The sequence below is a fragment of the Emydura macquarii genome, unplaced genomic scaffold, assembly GCF_026122565.2.
Source record: "Emydura macquarii macquarii isolate MOO-44397 ecotype Brisbane River unplaced genomic scaffold, CSIRO-AGI_Emac_v2 contig_1876, whole genome shotgun sequence".
NCBI lineage: Eukaryota > Metazoa > Chordata > Testudines > Chelidae > Emydura > Emydura macquarii.
In genome coordinates, this window is record NW_027132013.1 from 17,757,058 (window position 1) to 17,780,308 (window position 23,251).

Below are 23,251 nucleotides of genomic sequence, written 5' to 3' on the forward strand. Positions count from 1 at the left end.
GCGCCCCCATGCAATGGCTGGCAGTTACAGCACTTGACTGGAGGTAGAGCCTGGCTGGGACATGATTCCTTTGTTTTGAGGCTTTGTTTTTGAAAGATTCCTTTTCCTGGAAGGGGCTGGACGGATCCAGTAAGGTTACCCGGCCAGAGGGCTAGGCTGATATTATTGCTGGATAGGTCATAGGATGTATAGCGGAAAACTGACCATGTTTGTGCCACAAAGAGATGCATTTGATGGTTGTACCCTGTCACAGTGACCAGACAGTTGTCAGATGGTAATAAATATGATGTTACTGACCGGGGCTGGGTGATCAAATATGAAGGTGAAAAGCTTTTTATCCCATACCCAATGCCTTGCGTTATCCTTTTTTTGTGTGTGCGCTCTTATTACAGAGCTTTCAGTTTTGGAGTCTCTCATTTCTGTTCTGTGCAGAAATCTCACATAGGAAATGTCTATTGGGCTGCTCCCGGCATTTATCTTCTGTTGACTTGACATGCATATGGAATGGCCCATTCCTTCCCTGCCCCACACTCAACTATGTGTAGTGATGCCCAGGATCTGTCAGGCTGCTGGCTGCCTAATATTCCTCTCTGTTTCAAATGGATACAGGCCTCGTTTCTGTTGAGTGGTATCAGTACAGATACAGGATGTGCCTGTGCGCTGAAGCCCAGGATTCTCCAGACAACGTTGACCATTGATGGGTTGCACGGTCAGTACCTCACACTAAGCCTTTGATATCAGAAGTTTTGGTTATACTACACTTGCCATTTGGTTTCTTTATCTTCTCGTGAACCCTGAAGGCCACTATCAGGAGAAAGCCCTCTCCAAGCTGGAATATCATGTACAGAAACGGGAAGAAGAAAAGGGGTCCAATGACTTCAGGGGCAAAGGCCACTTTGAGGATGGTAGAGCAGAGCTGCACATTCTGACAACCAGTCTCCATGCAGACTGTCCGCCTGCACCTGTACAGGAAAGAGTTAAACAGAGGCATGAATTGCAGAACTGGTACATTTCTGTACAGCTTAAAATGGATACTGTGGCCAGATATTTATGCATTTGACCCTGGTAAAAGAAGCTGCAGTAGGAGCAGTGCTGAGAATTCTAATAAGATGCTTTGTGCAGTACTCTTTTGGGAGTGTGCAAGGGTAGGCAGTGACATAGGTTGTGTGCATGAGTGGAAATCCTGCCCAGTAATGGCTTGGCGGTCATGAAACTGGGATTCTCCAGGAGCTGCTGCTGCTACCAGGAGGGGAAAAAAGTCTGGTTCAATGGTGCAGAGAGATGTAGAGCCACCAGGGAAAGGTAAGGAGAGGATTGTGTGTGTTAGGAGGGTTAGCTTAGATACGTTACAAAGGGCACAGGAAGGGATGACGCAGAGTTGTGTAGTGGGCCCACCAGTTTGAATCTGTGCTTGGGGCCTCAGCTGAATATTGTTACGCACTTTGTGGTGTGAGGAAGTTATCAAAGTAGGAATAATTGCTTGAGTTTTGGAGATCCTGTCAGCACTCGCTAACCCTTTTCTCCATCGCTTTCTACTTGGGCGTTATCTTAACTTTCATCTTTCATTGTCACTAAGTGGGAATTCCAAAATGAACAAGTCTGTAGTGACCAAAAGTCACAACCATCCATCAGCTTGTTCAGAGGCCTGTGTGAAACAACCCAGTGGTCTTCAGGTGTCCATTTAACAGAATTGCCTCTGCCATTGATTCCACTTTTGGCAGAGCCAAGGAGGCCAAAGAATGAATTGGTCCACGAATCTTTACTCCTCTCATCCCAGTAAGGGTTGAGGCACATAAGCTAGAGACAGTGCAGAGGTAACTTGCACTGTCACTGGCTGTATCATGTGTGTCCTGTAGCTAAATAACAAGCTTCAGGCTCCAACATTGCTGCTGGCACCATTTTACCACTAGAAAGTCATATTTTTGTGGGCTGAGGATGGGGTATGTGTAGACAGCCTCCCTAGTCTGTGCTCATCCTTCTAGCATCAGCTCTGGGAGATGGTGTTCAAAGTTCAGAGTGCATCAGAACCTCTGAAAGCAACTAATTCAGCACCTCTCAAGATTCCAGCATCATTCTTTTATACGCAGTTTCCTTTCCTTTTTGTCTGAGAGTTCTAGGAGTGAGGGTGTTAAGAGATGTGGAGGGACCTACCTGTCATTGAGCTTGAAAAATGAAGATAGCAGGTAACCAAGCAGGAAACCAATAAAAGGCATCAAGGCAGAAGTTCCCAGTAGGGGTGGCGAGAAGATGATCAAAACACTGCTTCCAACAGTTGTCACAAACAGAGCGGTTATTGGAACAGATGATACAAGCAACACAATCATCCCTGCCTGAAATAAAAGTGGATCAGGAGTTGGGAAAGATAAGACAAAAATCCCCCTTAAAATTAGCCAAGAAATTTGGAAGCAACTGTCCCATTGTTAGAATGATAGCTTCGTACTTGTAATAATAGAGAGCCTTCATCTCAAAGCATTTAATAGACTCTATTGGAACCATTTACTCACTGTTAGAACACAGGCACCATGTTGAAGTGGAATATGATTGCTGTTTTTCCAGTTCGTAGCAACACTATCTAGCAGTTCAGCAGAGGAAGTGAAGAGAAGACCATATCCAACTGAAGTGCATGGGAAATTTTGGGAGGTAGAATCTAATCCTCAGTGGCAGATTTCTGCTCTTTAGCGCAAGACTGGCAGAAGTCCCCAAGCTTGTTTTTTATCCTGAAGGTTGGTGACAGTAGAATGGGATATGAACCAGGCTGTCAGCCTTGCCATTGTGTCACCCTCCCTGAGTGTAAATGCTGCTCTTGAAACACCCCAGTCAGTTACCTCTTGATTGTAGTTGGTGAAGAAGTCCCCCACAGAAGCTGTGTCTGTTTAGTAGCTGCTCTGGCTCATCTCCAGGATCCCTATAACTCTCGCTGTGTATCCTTTTCTAATGCCAGTATTTGGGAGTGTGCAAGGGTAGGCAGTGCCATAGGTGGTGTGCATGAGTGGAAATCCTGCCCAGTAATGCTTGGAGGTCATGAATCTGGGGCTTTCCAGTAGCTGCTGCTACCACAAGGGGGGGAAAAAATCTGGTTCAAAGGTGAGGAGAGAGATAGAGCCACCAGGCAAAGGTAAGGGGAGGGTTGTGTATGTTAGAAAGTTTATCTTGGCTGAGTTACAAAGGGAATCAAGGTATGGGAAGGGATGATTCAGAGTTGTGTAGCGTGCCCCCCGTTTGAATCTGTGCTCAGGGCTTCAGCTGAATGCTGTTATGGCCCTTTGTGGTGTGAGGCAGTTATCTAGTCGGGTCACGAACTGTGTCCCAGCACTTGACGTTAGTGGTACTGAGCTTCAGCTCATTTGATGAGACAGAGCTTCTACAGGAGACTGAGGCAGCAAGCTGAGGAAGTCTGCAGCTCTCTGATCTACTGCTGATGAAGCTCTGGACTTTGGCAGTTTCCTATTGAGACCTCCAGACTTCTCTTTTCTTTATGAGCTTGAAGTGCAGAAGAGGAATGGTGATTCTAGGCATAAGTAGATGCTGATAATTTGTCCCAGTCACTTCTGGATGACTGCCACAAAGCCCTAAGTAGTGGCTTTGAGGCTTTCCTCTAGTCCAGTGTTGGCAGGCATCTGCGCTATCAGCACAGTAGGAGCACATTGTGTGTCAAGACTATGTATTGATTAGACAGTGTTGTCCAGTGGTTAGAGCAAGGAACTGGGAGTAAGAACTCTTTGTCCTGTCCTCAGCTCTTTCACTGGTTAGTGGCATGACTTAGAAGAAGTTACTTAACCCTTCTGTGCTTGTTTTCCCATCTGTAAATCAGGGGTACAGGTACTAATCTATGTCACATAGACAATGTGAGATGGAACGTTTGTAAATTGCTTTGAGACCCTTGAATGAAAGATGATTATCATAACCCCATCTTACCTTGATGATGAGTCGAGTGTACTGTGGCTTCTTCTCATTCAGGAAGATGCCAATGGTGCAGGGAATGAGCATCATGGCCAGGGAGATGACTATTCCCTTGTAAGGCACTTTGCCCTCTAGGTTGCCTTGGTACAGCCCTCTTGAGTAAAGATACAGGAGAAGAGGCATCAACCCAAGTGCCAGCAGCGTTGAACATGTGGTCATCACAATGCTGAGATGAAGGGAGAAAGTAACAGCAGTGGAATAAAATCCTTTCTTGGAATATTCTTCTCTTTATCTAACGAGGACACATACACCCATCTACAATTTCAGCTCACTTTTCCCATTTCTCCCCTTTCCCTCACAGAGGTTTCCTTAGCATTACCAGGTGGTGAAAGGACCTGCTAGGAATGGAAGTAAGGGAAGGTAAGTAGTTAAGGACAGTTCTATTTTAGGCTCAAAAAGTAATCATCCATGCGCATCTTGATTACTAGAAATTGCCATATTGGATCAGACCTGTGGTCCAGCTAGTCCAGTATCCTGTCTCGAGCAATGGCTTGAACCAGTTGCTTTAGAGGAAGGTTTATTTTTAAATACTTACTATTATAACTCTGGATGTTCTTGTTATCAATGTAAACCAAGTACAAAAGTTCAGAAGCTATTCCGAGAAAGCTAAGTTCAACTCTCTTTCCCTTGTTGTTGTTTCCACTCTTTTATTTTGGACAGAGGCTATTGGACCGAGGCGATCCAGCCCCTGTTTTTTGGACCTGATCTTTTTCTATTTGGCGTAGCTCCCTAAGATTCTTTTGATTTATGTGGAAAGGCAGGAAGTCTCTCAAGAGAATCAATATTTGGAATGGTGAAGTGATGAGAAATGTAGACATTGCCACACTGGAACAAAATAATATTCCATCTACACCAGTATCTGCCCTCAACAGTGGCTAATGTTGGATGTCTCAAAGAAAGGTATAAAAGCCCATTGTAATGCACCTGATGATGCAACAGCAGTGTTGTAGTGGTAAATGTTATAGTGCCAGAGCCCTGCAGAAATTCTCTCAAGTTGGTAATTCTATTATGCATGACAGAGTCTCCAAAATCCATCTTGCATGTGACATCACCATAAGATAAAGCAGCCGTATTCGAAACCTAACTAATATTTTACCGGTAAATTTTATCTAATTGAAAATCTGTGCACCAGCAGTTGTGAGGCTTCATACATTAGTAGTAAAAACACATATTGTTCTAATATAGAACATGCGTAACTCTTATATGCCAAACTTTAAACTATCTGTTTACTAACTTTAAACTAATTAGTAAGGCACAGGCAAAGCGCACATGTAGTTAGTCAAAAAGCCCATTGGCATCACATGTAAAATAGTCCTTTTATAAAACTTATAGTCTCTGCAACCTTCAAATAAAGCATTTAAGATTGCAAAAGAGTATGTTACACTGGTCTCGAACTTTACTTGGATTTCACAGCCACTTATTCAATTTATGGCATAACCTTCTAGAAGAAAGGTAGATTGGATCTAATGCATAAGATTTTATGAGGGTAGCTTGGCAAGAAGTGCAACTCCCAACTCAAAAACTTGGTGTGCCTTGATAAGGGGATTCGGATTACAATGCTATCTTAAAAATAAACAGAGAAAAGCTGAGGAGAGAAGTGCCACCTACTGCCTCTCCAATATCTTCCCGCTCATTCTGTGAAGCATTTCACTGTTTTCATAAGCCCTTCACAGGATATATTCCCCATTGGTGACTTGCCTCCTTAATTTCTGACCCTCTTCTATTATTGCTTGTAAAACACCTGTTTAGGAAAAGTAGCATGAAATCTTTGATCAGTACAATGTCTTTTGGTGGTCTTGCATGTTAGTCACATGGGATATCTATGCTGACTGGCTTCTAAATCACAGGGTGCATGAAACTTTCTGCTAGAAAGTCGTGTCCTTTTTACGAGTTCATTGATAAAGATACACAATGGGACATTTTCTTCTGCTTAATGTCAGAGCTAATAGGGAGAATTGCCACTTTTCCTTAGTTAATTTCAGCAGTTGCTCATGAGCCTCTGTGTGTGCTGAATTGGCTGAATTTACAAAAGGGTCTCAGCCATAGGCTTGAGTCACCATTGTTTTACTCTAGTTTCAAGTTAGTGTCACTCTACTTGAACGAAATGAATGGGAGTTAATGCAATGTGGGATCAGGCCCCAATTCTTTATATCTGAGCCTACAGTTTTGCCCATGGACAAATTTGCAATTTTTGAGCTCAAACAGCATTTGCTTTGCATTCACCAATTATGTGACAGGGCACCAAATGCAAATAAGTGTTGTCACAAATACACAGCCCACTCTTGAAAATGTGGTCTCTGTGTCACAGGACCAAACACAAGGATCCATATTGCCAGACAATAAAAATAAAATAGACAATGACAACACCAACAAAAAGCACTGTTAAAACAACCAACTAAACAACCAAAAGCCCTGCTGTAGGACCTTATTTTATGTGGACCAGTTTAATTTGTGAATGAAAGGCTGACAGAACAAGGAACACTCCTATTTGGCTTTAATTTATCATTATATTTTCATCATGTTTAGATAGACCTTTGTCCTTGTAACCTATTCATTTTAATTACTCAGTCAATTTTGTTATTAATCACAACATCTTCCATTTGGTTGATTACTAGGTTAAAGAGGTTTAAACTCACATCAGGTTCTTTGAAATATAGCTTGTTAGTCCTATACTGTACTGAGTAACAAGACTGATGACCAGGCCCCAGGTAAGATATTGAAATCAGTTCTTATGGCACCATCAAAAGTACACAGTTTGTCTTCCTCTGTTGAGTGTTCTTTTCCTAAAGCTATAATCTGTGCAGGACTCTAATTCCTGCATCTAATTGCAAGACTAGTGGAATGCCCCTAGTTCTCTGCCTACCCCCACGCTGCCCCTTACCTTCCTGCTGGCTTGAGTTTGCATCCCTGTTCCAGGGGGTGTTACCTCATCCTTCCACTTCCCTCCTCCCTGCTGGCTCTCAGTTTCCTGCTGGTCCCCCGTGTAGCAGCACCAAGAGGATCTGCCATAGGTTCTGGCAAGAAGGCTCAGCAGGCAGACCAGGACCCAGTTGCTGGTTGGCCTCCCTTCTACCCTACTCTGCTCCTTACTTTCCTGCTGGGTTGAGGCTTCCCCAGGGCCGAGAGGAGCTGCTGTGGGTTCTGGAAGAGGGCCCGACCCAGGCATCGGTCACACTCCCAGCCACATGAGGTAGTTACTGGTGCACGTGTGGGAACATGGGTGGCTGGGCAAAATTCTGAGTGGTGTTGCAATGTGGCTCTCCAGGTCACAACCCTACTGAAATGTGGCTTGGCCACTGCTCTGTCTGGCTTTATGGAGGGGCAGCCAGGTCAAATTTGAGTGGCGTTGTGACCCCAAGTGCTGGAGTGCAGCTCCATCCTAAAGGTCAGGTGCCGGAGTGCCACTCTGGACCAGTGCAGCAGCATTACACCCCTGCAATGATGACTAAGCAGTATTTAGCACCAAGCTGATGAGTACTCTAAAAATACTGTGGGTACAATACCAAATTTCTTCCTGCCTGAAGCATTAGAATTGATAGAGCTACTAAGTTAGCCTAGTCTCCCAACTGAAATGGCCTGGCCAGTGATAATGGAGAGCTTTCCTTACCTGAGGTTCATATCACCTTTTGATGCCAGACTAAAAATATTTGAGAGGTTGCCACCTGGACAGCAGCCACAGATGAGCACAGCCAGAGACTCCATAGGGCCCAAATGGAAGAGCTTGCCCAGGGTAAATGCTGTCAGAGGCATTATGCCATACTGAGCCACCACAGAAATGGCCACCCCTTTGGGTTTCCAGAAGTGAGTCTTGATCTTGGAGACCTCCATGGTGCACCCCAGTGATACCATGACAATGCAGAGGACAGCAATGAGGATCCCATTCAGCGCTTGGTCAGTGGCCCGTTGGCGAAACGGGAACGGCAATGTCACATTGGGCAAGGAGGCATTCTCTGCTTGTTCTGGATTCCAATAATACGGGCTCCTGTAGTCTGCCCCGGTGTTGTTCATTGTTGCTATGACCTTAGCCATCCCTTCTTCCCGGTGTGGTTGGCAAAGTGAGGAAGGAAGCCGGTTCAAAAGCCTGAAACAATGCAAAACCAGTGCAAGTAAACATCACATCCAACACTCCCCCTTCCTGCAGTCAGCCCCTTCTCTTCTTCAGACCAGCGCTCTTATCATCTAGCACTGAGTGCAGCTGAGGGCTATTTTGTCAGGGATCATATTTATAAGAGTTTGCACCTTGCTGCCCTAGAAATTCAAAGCACTCTCCTCATTTTTAGGACTAACCCCTCTACTATCTACATTGACAGCTGACTAATATTTCATGCATGACTCAATTTCCCCCTGTCTCATGGCTATTGAATGTGAGCCCATTGATTTCAAGAATAAACTTTCCACTATTTTCTAGCTTTCCAAGACTTCTAACTTGATGCCTTGACTCCTTTTTCTAGCTTCCATATTCTTTCCCACAATATGAGAACAAGGGGACAGTCAATGAAAATGACAGGCAGCTAATTTAAAACTGATCAAATTAAACAGTCTGTAGAACTCATGGCCACAAGATGTGACCGCAGCCAAGAGCTTAGCAGGATTTAAAAAAGTTAGGTATTTATACACATAATGAGCACATCCAAAGTTACACTAGAAATAATTCACTTTTTCCTCTAAGGCTACATCTACACTAGGAGTTAGGGGTGTGATTCCCCTGCTCGCATATTCATACTAGCCCTAGCTCTCATGGAACTAGTGTGAGTACAAATAGCAACATAGTTGCAGTAGCATAGGCACAGCTGAATGCATACCCACAGGTTTCTGGCGCTTGTACTCAGCATAGCTAAGCTGTGCCAGGCTACTATGGCTATGCTGCTGTTTATACTCACACTAGCTCTCCTCAATCTAGCTTTAGTATATGTACATGAGCAAGGGAATCACACCCTATGATGGGGTGTCCACCCAACACAGGTGTAAAGGGGATTGGATGCCCTGTTCTAGAGTGGAGCAGAGGAGGTGAGCTCTCCAAGAGAGGCTACAATGGAGACAGCCAATGGGAAAGAGGCTGCAAGCAACAGCCAATCAGGGCCCATCAGGCTCACATAAAAAGAGCTGCAGGGCCAGTGGCTGCTGTACACTCAGGGAGTGAGGACTGTGTTCCTGAGAGGGCTGAGAGACCTGTAAGCATGTTGGACAGAGCAGCGATTGGCAGGGAGCAACAGGGAGCTCCTGGCTGGCTGCTGGGACTGGACTGCTGAAGGCTCTGAGGTGAGGGCGAAGAAGGTGCTGAGGCTGTGGGGAACTGGCCTAAAGAACTGTAGCAACATGGAGAGAAAGCACCACTGGAAGAAGGGCTCACCCACTGGTGGAGCTAATTCTCGGGCTGGGCAGCAGGAGATGCCACTGTGATGAGTGTATACGGTCACACACCCCAATCTCATAGTATAGACCTAATCTAAGAAGGGTTATAAACCCCCATGCTTCAAGGCTAAGCTACCCCTGACTGATGGGCGCTTGGAAGAAGCTTTCCCTGTGGAGAGGTTATTCCACAATTACCCAGTAGGGGCTTTTGTGTACCTTACTCTGACGCACCTGTTGCTGCTCACAGTCAGAGCAGGATACTAGACTAGATAGGCTCTGATCTGATCTGGTAAAGCAACTCCTATGGTACTTCTACTAGCATGCATTAATTAAGCTTTACACTGTTCCAGAGTAACACTTCCATCTTAAAGCTGGGGAAAGAGAGACACAGCAAAGCTACCAGATTTGTCCAAAGACACACAGTGAGTCAGTGGCAGAGCACGGAAAAACACAGGGTTTTTTGGCCTTGTTAAAGCATAGGACAAACAACCATGTTTGCTGTCATGGCGTACATCAATGGGAGCTGCATAGGACATGAGGAGGAATTGGGGTGAGTGGTGTTATTTAAAGAAACTATTTCACAAGTTTTCATCCCCCAGTAGTTCCTTGCCATTCTAACCATGTATCAGGAGGACACATTTCATTCTGTATGCCAGAGCTGGGAACCACATTTACTGATGCCCAATTTTCTTTTTTGCTCCCTGTTTCCCCAAGCTCCTATACACACACTGCCTTTATTTATGGAGCAATCCATCTGGAGACTCCCATTAGAGTCAGACCTAGTGTCTGCAAAAACACACAGTCCCCAGACACATTAAAGTACAGAATGGAAATTAATTAATTTACCTTTAGCCCTTAGACTGCTTCTTCAGAAGATGAATATTGCGTTTCCACTTTTCAAAGGGTTCACATGCTGCTTGATCCATTCATGGCTGAGTTCTTCAAGCAATAAAACTCAGAAGTTTCTTTAGCCATTATGATTCAAGAAAATCCCTTCTCTGTCTGGCAAAGCCTGGATCTGTGCGTGCAGAGTGTGATGATAGTTCCTAGAAGAGCAAGACTGGAATCTTGTGGAAGGGGATGGGTTCCAGAAGCATCCTTTGCTGGCTGAATATCTTTTTCTCCAGGGTACAGGATTGGGGAATGGATTTTCACTGCACTGGTTTCTCTGTGAACTCTTCCCTGGTAGGGCTGAACTTTCTTCTCTTGCTGGAGAAGCTCTACAGCTCTGATTTGTCAGCTGCAGTAATTTATTCATTGCTTCTATTCATAGCGGAGTTCACCAGCAAGCAACATTTCCAGCCCAATTGCTCTGAAAATGTACTTGAAAGCTAGAAGGAATACAGGAGCCTTTCTTTTCTGTTTCCTTCTCTCTCTAATGTTGATTTGAAAAGGCATCTAATAGGCAGGATGCCATGAGGATAGGAAGAAGTATTTGAAGCAGTGACAGCTCTTTGGGGATGCCTATGCTAAACTCATCAGGTTAGGGGAAGGCACTATAGCTAAGGTAGTATGTAATGGGAATATTGACTAATATTTGGCACAGGGACCCCTGGGTTCTTTCCCTGCCTCGTGCACTGACTTGCAATGTGGCCTCAAGAAAGTTAATTAACCTATTTGATACCTCATTTTTCACACTCATCCTGGTAAAATGGAAATAACACTAGCCACCTTGTAGAGGGCATTGTGAAACTTCATTTTTATGAAGTGCTGTGAGACCTTCAGGTGAATGGTGTGATTATAATATGAAGGTATATCTTTGTCTCCAGGGTCATAGCTAAGCAAGAAGAAAGTTGTGCATTTTTTTGATGTATTTTTTGGGGGGCGGGGAGCATGGTTTGAAGGGATGTATGAGTAATACACAGTCAAGATGGCACATATGCAAGAAATCTATGGGGAATTTTGGAGTAAAAACCACAGTAACTTCTCTCCTTCTTAGAGTGCTTGCTCACGTCCATTCTATGGTAGGTGCAGGTGCGCCCTGTGCACAGTTACCGGAAATTTTTTTCCCCTTAGCAGATCCCATAGGGCTGGCCCCAGCGCACCCTGGAACCTCACACACATGCCAGCCCTACGTCCCCTCAGTTCCTTCTTTCTGCCACTGACTGTTACTGGAACTGCATTTTTGCTTGCTTCGGGGAGTGCCTCTTAGCTGTAGCCTTTGTTTTATAGGTACTTGTTAAGTAGTTGTTTAGACAGTTCTTCATTACTGTTGTTGTAGTTGCTAAGGTAGTCCCATTAGGGACCTCCACCTGGAGGTGTACACACCGCAAGCTTCCAGGAGGTAGTTTCAGCCCCAGTAGAGCCAGCAGCAGCAGCCCAGGTTCCCGGCGCAGTGCTTTGGGACCTACGGGGGGGGGAGGGGGGAAGAGAGGGAGAGAGAGGAACATTAGGCAGCACAGGCAGGGCCTGCCTTCTTCCTCGACCATGCAGCCACCTACCTCGTGATGCTCAGGTGGTCAGTGGCATGCATTTTGATGGTGTGCATGAGGACAGCATTCCAGCCTCGCACCTGGATCCTGCATCTCCACCTTTCCTGAACCATCTCACTCCTTTCCTCCTGGCCTGAGCCTATATAACATCGGACTGCTGGGTCCTGGGCACCACTGGAATGGGCTATACCCTCCAATTTTCCAAATTTCAGCTATGGCTGGCCTCAGCTTATGCCCCGAGCAGACACCCCATGGACAGGGTTGTCACAGTGCCCCCACAGGTCCTGGCCTCCCTAGAGTGGTGGTTAGACCCTCGGATGGTGATGGAGGGAATGCCCTTTGCAGACAGGGGCCCCTCAATGACACTAGTAACAGATGCTTCAGACCTGGGGTGGAGGGTGCACATCAGCTCCAGTCACAGTACCCAGAGGACCTGGTTGGAAGAGGACCAGGGATTCCACATAAACATCAGGGAGCTTTGAGTGATCTGATTAGCATGCACAGTGTTCCTTCCCTTCTTAAAGGGCAAGGTGATTCAGGTCCTAACAGACAACACTGTTGCAATGTATTATATCAACAGACAGGGCAGGGCTCATTCCCCAGCCCTCTGTCTGAAAACAGGGAGTCTCTGGAATCTGCTGATAGGCCACGATTTTCACCTAGTGGCCTCTCACCTCCCTGGTATCAAGAATGCCACAGCGGACTGGCTCAGCAGGTTCTTTGTATCTTGTTACGAGTGGTCTCTCCACCCATCAGTAGCCAACATGATCTTCTGGAGGTGGGGTTTCCCCAAGTGGATCTCTTCATCTCCAAGGTCAACAAGAAGGGCAGCCAATTTTGCTCCTTTCAGAGGCGGGACGAGGGGGCCATGTCAGATGTCTTCCTCATTCCCTGGTCGGGCGGGCTGCTGTATGCCTTCCCTCCCATTTCGCTAATACACAAGGTCCTATTAAAGATCAAGAAAGACAAGTCAAGGGTCATCCTTATTGCACCCGCGTGGCCCAGGCAGCACTGGCTCAGATGCTTCTGGAGCTGTCGGTCACCCCTCCCCTGGAGCTCCTGCACCCAGACCTGGAGTCCCTCCACCTGACAGCGTGGAGGCTGAATCATTGAGCTTGGAGAAACAAGCTTGCTCATCTCAGGTGCAGACTGTGTTGATGAGTAGCAGGAAGCCCTACACGAGGGTATTGTAGGAAGAGGTTCACTTGCTGGGCTGCAGCGCAGCAGGTGATACCACACCAGGCACTGATCCAGGTGGTCCTAGACTATCTGTTGCACCTCAAGCTTCAGGGTCTAGCTACTGCCTCACTAAAGGTGCATCTGGCTGCCATCTCAGCCTTCCATCCCCCAATTCATGGGAGATCAGTTTTTTCTCACACCATGGCAGCAAGATTTCTGGAGGGCATAGAAAAGCTCTACCCACATGTCAGGGATCCCGTACCACCCTGGGACCTGAATTTGGTGCTCTCTAGGCTCACGAGGGCACCATTCAAGCCCATGGCAACTTGCCCACTTCTGCTACTGTCATGGGAGGTGGCCGCCTTAGTAGCTATCATGTTGGCTAGAAGGGTGTCTGAAATCAGGGCACTCACCTTGGAGCTGCCTTATACAATTTTTTTTATAAAGATAAGGTCCAGCTGAGGCCTCACCTGACCTTCCTGCCCAAGGTGGTATCACAATGCCACACCAACCAGGACATTTTCCTGCCAATGTTTTTCCCAAAGCCACACGCTTCCGAAGAGGAAAAGAGATGGCACACACTGGATGTACGCAGAGCCCTGGCTTTCTACTTGGAGAGGACGAAGCCGTTCCATAAGTCCACGCAGTTGTTCATTGCGGTGGCTGAAGGGACAAAAGGCTTACCTGTCTCGTCGCAACGAATCTCCTCCTGGATACCCGCCTGCATACGCTTCTGCTACAAGCATGCAAAGGTTCCGCTTCTGGGCAACGTCACAGCTCACTGCACTGGAGCGCAGGCGTCTTCTGCAGCATTATTGGCATTGGTGCCTATGCAGGACATATGCAAAGCTGCTACGTGGTCATTGGTTCATACCTTTACATCCCACTGTGCCATTGTGCAACAGGCTAGGGATGATGCCAGTTTCGGTAGGGCGATTGTTGCACACAACCAACCTATGAACTCCATACCTACCTCCAAGGTACTGCTTGCAAGTCACCTACAGTGGAATGGACATGAGCAAGCAGTCGAAGAAGAAAAGATGGTTACTTACCTTGTAATTGTTGTTCTTCGAGATGTGTTGCTCATGTCCATTCCATGACTCGCCCCCCGTCCTTGCTGTTGGAGTTGACGGCAAGAAGGAACTGAGGGGGAGTAGGGCCGGCAGCGCCTCATATACTGTAGCATATGCATGGGGCTTCAGGTGATGCTGGAGCCAGCCCTACAGGATCTGCTAAGGGGAAAAATTTTCTGGTAACCATGCACGGGGCACGCATGCACCTGCTATGGAATGGACATGAGCAACACATCTCAAAGAACAATAGTTACAAGGTAAGTAACTCATTTCCCCTTCCTCAACTTCCTTTTCTCTGAATATCCACAGAATTTCTGGGCAGATGTTTGCTTTCTACTGTATTTGTCTTTTCTCTTCTGTTTGCATACTGAATCTTGTCATAAGAGGCAAGGAGGGTCAATCAAAAGCATTTATTAACTTATTCAGAGTCACAGCCCTTGCTGCCCAGAGATTATCCCAAGCACAGCTGCAGGGGTTCAACATTTAAAAATTGACAACAATGTGAATATTTCTCTCCATCTGTATTTTTAGGACTAGCAGCTGTCTGAACTGTCCTAATAGAAACAATTAAAAATACTTGTGCTTATAAAGCTTTTACTGGCTGGAAAGTGATTTCCTATAGTTAAAATGGGAAACACCCCTGGAACCAGTGATGTGTGTCAAACTGGAAGAATCATTTTTAATGCAGCCACTGTAATAAAATACATCAGCTTTGTCCCTGCAGAACGTTCTTTCTAGTGAATGGAACGTGGACTCGTGCCAGGGAGGCCCAGCCCTCTTAGATAAGCGCAGGAGCTGGATGTTTGAGATCACTCATGAAAAGGATAATAAAGATCATCCTTAGCCGTTAAAATCAGTAGACCATTGGCATGAACTGGGCAATATCAAGCAGTGCTGCAGGTGGAATATAAACAGGCTGGTGTGCCTATAAGGAAGTCAGTGGAACAGTTGTCAGAAAACTTAATCTGTGTCTGTGTCTATTCACTGGACAGCTACCTGTGAAGCAGGAGAAGCATTGCTGTTAGTCAATGGCTGGCAGTTTGACTTCCATTCTGTCTAACCCTAACCCAGATGCAGGTGGCTTGTTGATTAAAGAATCAGTGGGACACTGCTATCAATCAGACTCCCACTGGTGGAGCTGGACTGCTGGTAGCAATAGTGGAAAACTTTCAAAGGAAAAAGGCTAGTTCTTCTTCGAATGATTGCTCATGTCCATTCCATTATAGGTGAGTGCACGCCACTGTGCGCGGTTCCCGGAACTTTTTTCCCCTTAGCAGATCCAGTAGGGCTGGCTCTGGTGTCCTCTGGAGTCCCGTGCGAATGCTGCGGTATATGAGGCACTGCCAGCCCTACACCCCCTCAGTTCCTTCTTTCCGCCCCTGACAGTTGCTGGAACTAGCCTTGCTCTCTGCAAGTACTATTCCCCATTGTTTGTACTCGTTGTTTGAAATACTTTAGTTAAAGTAGTAGTTAAGCAGTGTTAAGTGTAATTAGATAAGAAGTCCCTGAGGGACTTAGAGTGGCCGGGCCATGCCCTGGTTGCCCAGATTTAAGCTGTGTGCCTCCTGCGGGAAGGTCTTCCCGCTCAACAACCCCCACGATTGGTGTCTTAAGTGCCTGGGGAAGAGCACAGGAAAGCTAAATGTAAGATCTGCAGGGCTTTTAAACCGCGGACTCAGAAGGACCAAGAGATCAGGTTAAAAGCCCTGCTCATGGAGGCAGCGCTCTGCCCGGCGTCCGAGCCATCCCGCTCCACAGCACTGAGCATCACCTCAGTGCGAAGTGCAGCACCGGTACCGGCCTCGACTCAGCACCAAACAACATCCCCGGTGCTGAAGAAGAGACAGCGCGCAGAGCGCGGACACTCCCCTGCGCTGTCGGTATGGGCCGGGTCAAGTGCGGAGATGCACTGTCCACGGCCAGTCAAGCATTATCTGGTGACTGCATCTCCGAGCAGGGAGCCTCCCCCGACTCCTGGGAGTGGGAGAGTGCTCTTGCCAACACCATTGACACCGGAGGCTTTTCAGGCGGCAAAAGCCTTGTTGGCCTTGCCTACGCCACCTCTGCCCTCCCCTCCGCTGAGGGAGAAGGGGTCTGTGTCCCGGGGCAAGCCCATGTTGGGTCCCCCCCAAAGGGCGGTGAAGATCCCCCCCCATACGGGGAGGAAGATCTCCTGCCAGATGGCCACTGAGGGTAGAGTGAGGACGCTCCCCCAGCAGTCACTACAGGTTGGCGTTGTTGAGCCGGCCTGCTTCGACTCAGGATGCGGAGTCTCCCTCTCAGCACTGACATTGGTCCCTGGCACTGGAGGCAGCGCAGGCCAAGAGGCGGCACCGGTCGAGGTCCGCCAGGCGACGCTCAGACAGCTTCTGAGTTCGCCTGCACCGAGGTGGCACAGAACCTGGTCACCGTCGGGGGATACGGCACTGAGGTGTTCGCCTGCACCGAGGCGGCACGGAACCTGGTCACCACGTGAAGACCCCGCACCGCGCAGTCCCCGATGCAGGACCTGGTCGCCAGAGTCAGGCTCGGCACCGTGGAGTTCGGAGCGGTGCCTGTCTCAGTCACCAAAGGTAAGTGGTACTGTAAGTCCTCGGTGCTGAGATGACACTCCGGTACCTCGAACTCCTCAGAGCGCACCTCTACTCGCTGGCACCATCCACGGTGACAGAGGCGGTCCTCGTCGTCCTCCAGTTCGGTGGTGTCGGACGGTCCCTGGCACCGGATGGTGCCCAGGACCGAGGCTGAGCACAGCACCGCAGGTCTAGTGGCTCAGGGTCCCACAGGGGGGACAGTCGTCAGGACAGCTGGCGCCCTCACATGGTACCACAGCCGGCGGCACAGTCAGTCCCAGCTTGGCCCCAAGGTCAATGGCCACAGCAATGGCCTCAGCAATGGCTTTATTGGGCCTCATGGGGCATCCAAATGGGACAAGAGCCACAATCCATCCTGTCAACAGGGGTTTGGGCCATGCCTCCAGCTCAGAAGGCACATAGACAACGACTCAGACAAGGAGTTGGACCCCATGGAGGGATCCTCTACAGGTGCATCCCTTCGTCAGGTGAGGGAACACCCGCAGGACGCGCCTCGGTAGTCCTCTTCCTCCTCACCAGACGAGGCAGTCTCTGGGACAATATGGCACCACTGGAGGATTTCAGGGTGCATCAGGAGCTGCTCAAGAGGGTGGCCTCTAACTTGGGGCTGGAGGTGAAGGAGGTTGGACAACAGTTAAACAGCTCACTTCAGGTGTCTATCCTCCCCAGCCACAGGCGTTTCTCCATCTCACGGTGGCTGGCTCCCACTAATGTGCTGAGCAGACACCCTTTGGACCAGGTGGTCACAGTTCCCCACCCATCCTACCCTCCTTAGACTGGTGGTGGACTCCCCAGGCAATGATGAAAGATGTTCTGTTTGAAGAACTGGTCCTATTGGTCACCCGAATTTCTGACGCTCCAGATGTAGGATGGGGAGCCCACATCAGTGTCAACTCAGGCAATCAGGGGCCCTGGTTGGGGGAGGAGAAGCTCCTGCACAGCAACGTGAAGGAGCTGAGGGCCATTCGCCTAGCGTATAAGGTGTCCCTCCGATTCCCGACAGCCAGAGCGGTGCAGGTGCTGACAGACAACACCGCAGCCATGGTTTACATAGAAGGGAAGGGGGGAGCGTGCCCCTCAGCCCTCTGCAGGGACTCCCGGGAGTGAGGAACGAAGATGCCGATAGCCTCAGCATGTTGTTCCTACCCCGCCACGATGGGCAGTTGCACCCGGAGGTGGTGGTGAGGATCTTCCAGAAGGGGGGAGTTCCCCAACTGGACCTATTCGCGTTGGCCTGGAACGTGAGGTGTCCAAGGTTCTGTTCACTCCGGGGTCGCGTGACTGGGTTGATTTCCGACGTGTTCCTCATGAACTGTTGCACCCGGATCTGGACCCCCTGCACTTCATGGCCTGGAGGCTCTGTGGCTGACGGAGGGAGAGAGAGCCTGCTCAGTGCAGGCCCAACAACTCCTGCTTGGCAGCAGGAAACCACCTACACAGGTCGTGCATTGGGTTACGTGGAAACAGTTTACCTCTTAGGCTAGACAGACTGCCCCAGACTCCGTCCATTGCCTTAACAGGCGACCCTGGAGTACCTGCTCCAGCTAAAGCTCCAGGGTCTAGCGCTGGCCTTGCTGAAGGTTCACCTGGCGGCTGTTTCGGCCTTCCATCAGCAACTAGAGGGGAGACTGCTGTTCTCCCACCCCATGTCGGTCAGGTCTCTCAAGGAGGTGGAGAGGCTTATCTGCAGATCTGTGACCCAGGACCTCCCTGGGATCTCAACCGGGTCCTCTTGAGATGCACGGGGCCTCCCTTTGAACTCATGGCTTCATGCCTTCAGTGAAGGAAACCTTCCTGGTGGTCATTATCTCAGCTAGGAGGGTCTCCAAGATTAGGGCCTTGCCTTGGAGCCCCCTTATACAGTATTCTATAAGGATAAGGGGCAGTTGAGGCTGCATCCAGCATTCCTGCCCAAGGTGGTTTCCCAATTTCATGGTAATTAAGATAATTTTCTCCTTGTGTTTCCCAAACCGCATGGTTCAGAGGAAGAGAGGAGATGGCATCTCCTCGCGGATTACATCATGCATCATGTTCTGCGACCAGCTGGCGAGGGTGTTCCTCCCAGGAACCATTACAGCGCACTCAACCAGGGCTCAAGTGCCATCGTGCAGCAGACAAGAGAGGATGCAGGATTCAGCAGAGCCGTGCTGAGGGCAGCTCACCGGTAACTCCTACCCACCTCCAAGGTACTGCTTGTTAGTCACCTATAATGGAATGGACATGAGCAATCACTCGAAGAAAACTAGGTTACTTACCAGTAACTGATGTTCTTCGAGATGTGTTGCTCATGTCCATTCCACATCAGATCTGTGGGATCTGCTAAGGGGAAAAAAGTTCTGGGAACTGTGCACGGAAGTGTGCACACACCTATAGTGGAATGGACATGAGCAACACATCTCGAAGAATATCAGTTACTGGTAAGTAACCTAGTTTTATGTAGACAATGCCTTGGGGGCCCATCCACATTGGGGATTGAACAGTGCTTTAATTTTTGCCTGGTCTGAGCCCCAGCATGTCTAGGCTTGCTGCATCACTCAGTTATGAATATTAAAAAAGTGACTTGAGCCCCGGCACCTCTTTCATGACAAACTAAGCACTGGGACTGAGCTATATTAGCCTGAACTGGCTTCAAACCAGTTCCCCCAACCAAGTTTAGCAATGGCTGGCCGAATTCTGTAGACTGCTCGGTTGTAATTGAGGTCACAGCTGAGCCCTCACTGCTAAGCCAGTGGGCATAACCATTTTAAACACAGTCAGCTAAAATGGCTTAATTCCCAGTGCAGAGATTGATACAAATATTTTTTTTTTACTCTGGACAATTTCTAGACTAAGTTCTTAACACAATGAACTTTTTGTTTTTTTCATAGTACAAATAAGTACAAGTATATTTTCCCACAGTACAAAGGATCTTATTCTTATAATGTTATATAAGGCTAAATAGCTCGGCGAGATATAATGCACATTAGTACCGCTAGAGGTCACTAATGGCCCATTAATAGCCAGTGCTAAAACTTGAAACAAGTGAGATCCTTTAACAGAGTAAAGGCCTCAGTTTTAAACAACAGGGACTCTGGCCTGGTCTACACTGGCCCTGGATTTTGGCAGCAGTTGACGGGAGATATGCAAGCTATGTACAGTAACTTGCATATCTTCCATCAACTTCCTATGCCTACTTACCACAGTGTCTCCACTGCACTGCACCAACGGGAAATGCCCTCCCGTCAATGTAGAGCTACACTACTTGCCGGGGTGGATTTACAGAGTCGACTTCCAGGTTCGATTGAGCAAGTCCTTGCTGCTGCTCAGTTGAACCTGCAAAATCGATCCTGCACTTTAGGTGTCACAGTTTTGACCTGGGTGCCACAAGTTGGGCACCCAAAATTAATGGACATTGTTTAGTTTCTTGCCTTAGATCTCTTTTGTAGAAAGTATCCAAATAAGTGGTGCTGCACACAGAATGTTTACCACATTCAATTCATTAAAAATATATTTTAAAAATACTATACAGATTTATGGACTTTTTGATGAAATGATTTGCTTTGTATTTGTTTTAAAAAAAAAAATCAAACTCTCTCAAATTGTAGTTTGCTGGATATATAATGAGCAAGCACTTTACACCTTCAAAGAACCTCACAAATATTAACTGATTAATGTTCATCTCCCCTTGTAAGATAGGTAAATATTTTTTCCACTTTACAAATGGGGAAACTGTGGTACACTTCTTTGGGGCAAGGGCTGGCATTATTTTATGCATGTACAGTACCTAGAAAATGGGGCCCAACTTGGTTGTGACCTTTACGTATTACTGCAATAGAAATGTTAAATAATAACAAAGGTTATTGATTAGCCCAAGACTTTACAGTAAGTCAGTATCTGACTGAAGATTGGAACACAGTGTGACCCAGATCCAAGTTTTCTACTGGGATAAGGTTTCTTTTATTATCTGTGTACTTTGGAATATGCAATTTGGTCTTATTCTTTTTTTGTGTATTTGAAATTATCAAAAAATTGGACTATTCTCAGATTTTATTGTAATTTGGTGACAGCATGGGTGAGGGTTGGCTCTTCCAGTGAAGGCAGAAATAGAAACTTCAGGAGGGAAAAAATATCCCAGATTTTTTGACTGACTTGGAACAAAACTTAACAAAGCGAGGCTGTCTCCACAGAAGCATTCCTCTAAATTGCCCCCCTCTCCGTTGTACCACTCCTGGAGCTGCTAGGTGCTTGTGTAAACTGTTTGCCAGCATTTTAACTACAGATCTAGATGTGACAGTGGTTAAAATGCTTCCAGTGGAAATGGCCTCACAAGGAAATGAAGAATTAATCTCTCAGCTGCTAGTAGGTGCTTAGTTACTGGTAGCTGCTCAATAGAAAACAAAAAATAGTCCTGTTTTAGAGGAATGGTTAAAAAAATATGGGAGTTTGTTAGGGAAAAATTAACACATCAATTACGTACCCAGCAAAATAGACAGAGGACAAACAGATACTTAAATATCTGGTTACCATTTATTCAATACTCAAAGTACATTCACTGCCTCCCCAAAAAAAGAGACAAAAAAGAAACCCCAGCACACCTGTTCAATGTTCTTGAATGTTAATATTTGATAGACATGTCAGGCATGTCTATCAACATTTAACGGGTTAACCTTTTCCACTGCACACACGATTCTCCCCGAGGGGCGGATGAAAAAGAGAACGAACCCTACGACAGATATTAGTCACACCACTTAGTGCATGACTGGCAGACGCTCAGATTGTGGTGATGAGGCTGGGGAGTGCTCTGTGCGCAGCCCGCAGTGGATGCGGAGGGGGTGTGTATGTGTGGCTCTTAGCACAGATAGTGGAGGCGGGAGTGGGGAAGGGGACAGGTCAGCGACCCAGGGAGGGAGGTCCTCCAACCCCCTATTACAAAACAGCACAACCACACCCTGCCGCCAACTATCGAGATGCAGGGGACAAGCTCAGTGCACTGGGGGAGGGAGGGATGTTCCTGATACTCCCCAGTACAAAAATAGCAACCTTCCTGCCACCTGTAAAGTCAGGCTCTGAGGAAGGGAGGAGAAAACCTTCCAGCTGCTTCTCTGCTGCTACCCTGACCCCAGCTCCCCCCGTTCCCCTGAAAAATCCCTCTTTTCCAGACCCTCTCCCCTAGACATGGTCTCCCCGCAAGTTCGGTCAGGCAGGACAAGTAGGCAGGGCTGTGTGCCCTGGAGCTGTTCTGAAGGGCCAGGATCAGGAGGAGAGTGGAACAATGCAGTTGGCGGCAGGGGGGGATGACAATGCCCCTACATGCCCCCGTCTCCGCCCTGGATGTGATATCACAACGTCACAACTGTTGCTTTCATGTGGTGACTATGTTGCTGTTAGCGAGTGGACAATTCACAGCAGGGAAAGCATTGAAGTGAATGCTGCAGCATCGCAAGGCTAAAAGGGTGAAGAGTAAGTGTAGGTACGAATAGGACTTCAAAAATTCTCTTCTCTATGGGTCCTTTTACCATCCTCGTCATCACAATCTCTGAGTGTCTGCCAGTCACGCACTAAGTGGTGTGACTAACATCTGGTGTGTGGTTTGTTCTTTCTCTCATCTGCCCTCGGGGAGAATTGTGTGTGTGCAGTGGAAAAGTTTGTTTTGGTAGGTTCTTTTTTGTTTTTTTAGAGATGCACACGGCTCTGGGCTTGTTAGAGGAGGCAGTGTAGTCAGCCAGCTCTCACCCAGGGCTTGGCCGTCATCTTTTTGTCTCTCTTGTCCCGGGTCCCTTCTGGAACCCAGGCTCCTGGGCAAGCTCACTGGTTCCTGCAGGAGGGCCTTTCTGAGCCTAATCATCTCCAGTCCCTGGTGCTGCTCCTCGGGTCCAGCTACAGGGCACTGACAGAGAGCAGACGTCCAGTGCTCCTGCCACGACTGCAGTGTCTGCCTGCCTTAAACAAAGGGGGAGAGGAAAAAAGGGAAGCCTGGCTACTGCCTGAGGCTGAGCTCCGCAGGCTACAGGGCTCCCTAGCAGCCTCTCTTCTTATGCACACTTCCCCCCCCACCGTGCTCTGTGACCAGCATTACCTCTCTAAGCTCCCCTTCTCCAAGCAGCGCATGCTCTGCAGGTGTGCCTCATTAGCACTGTCTGAGTGCAGGGATGCTTGTTAGGCTTGCTGTGGGTGTGAGGGAGCTGGGCCCCCTCACATACCTTGCCCTCTCCCCCAAGACTAGAAAGGTTTGTTCAAGCATCTCTCCAGTCCCAGTCTCCCAGGGTGGGGTGGGGGGAATAATCTGCATTTGCATGCTCTTTCCCGACTCGGTGCTAAACGCAGAAACTATAGGGCTGGAGTACCAGATAGCCATGGATAATTGGGGTGGGGGGGTTTGAGCCCTTCATAGAGTGTAGCCACCATAAAGGTCTATCTCTAGAGAGAAGAGAGTCCCCAGCAGCTAACACCTGAGGGCATCCACGGCCCACTTTATTGCCAGAACCTCCTTCTTGATAACACAACATGTTTTGTCCCTGTGGAACAACTTTATCCTCCGATATAGGATGGGAGCCTCTTCGTCTTCAAAGACCTGGGACAGCACCACTGCCAGGTCAGTGTCGGATGTATCCATATCAAGAATGAATTGTTGGGGAGAAGTCTGGGTTGGTGGAAAAAGGCACCTGGCTCAGCTGAGCCTTCA

The 23,251-nt window shown here is 47.9% G+C and overlaps 1 protein-coding gene across 1 annotated transcript; it reads right to left on the bottom strand.

Annotated features, from left to right (window-relative positions):
• Positions 1–718: 718 nt before the first annotated feature.
• Positions 719–13,650, bottom strand: SLC10A1 (solute carrier family 10 member 1). Its single transcript, XM_067558096.1, has 6 exons — positions 13,608–13,650; positions 11,581–11,659; positions 7,568–8,041; positions 3,916–4,126; positions 2,152–2,330; positions 719–962 (listed from the first exon to the last, which is right to left on the bottom strand). The coding sequence occupies exons 1-6, from the start codon at positions 13,648–13,650 to the stop codon at positions 719–721; spliced, it is 1,230 nt and encodes a 409-aa protein (XP_067414197.1).
• Positions 13,651–23,251: the final 9,601 nt, after the last annotated feature.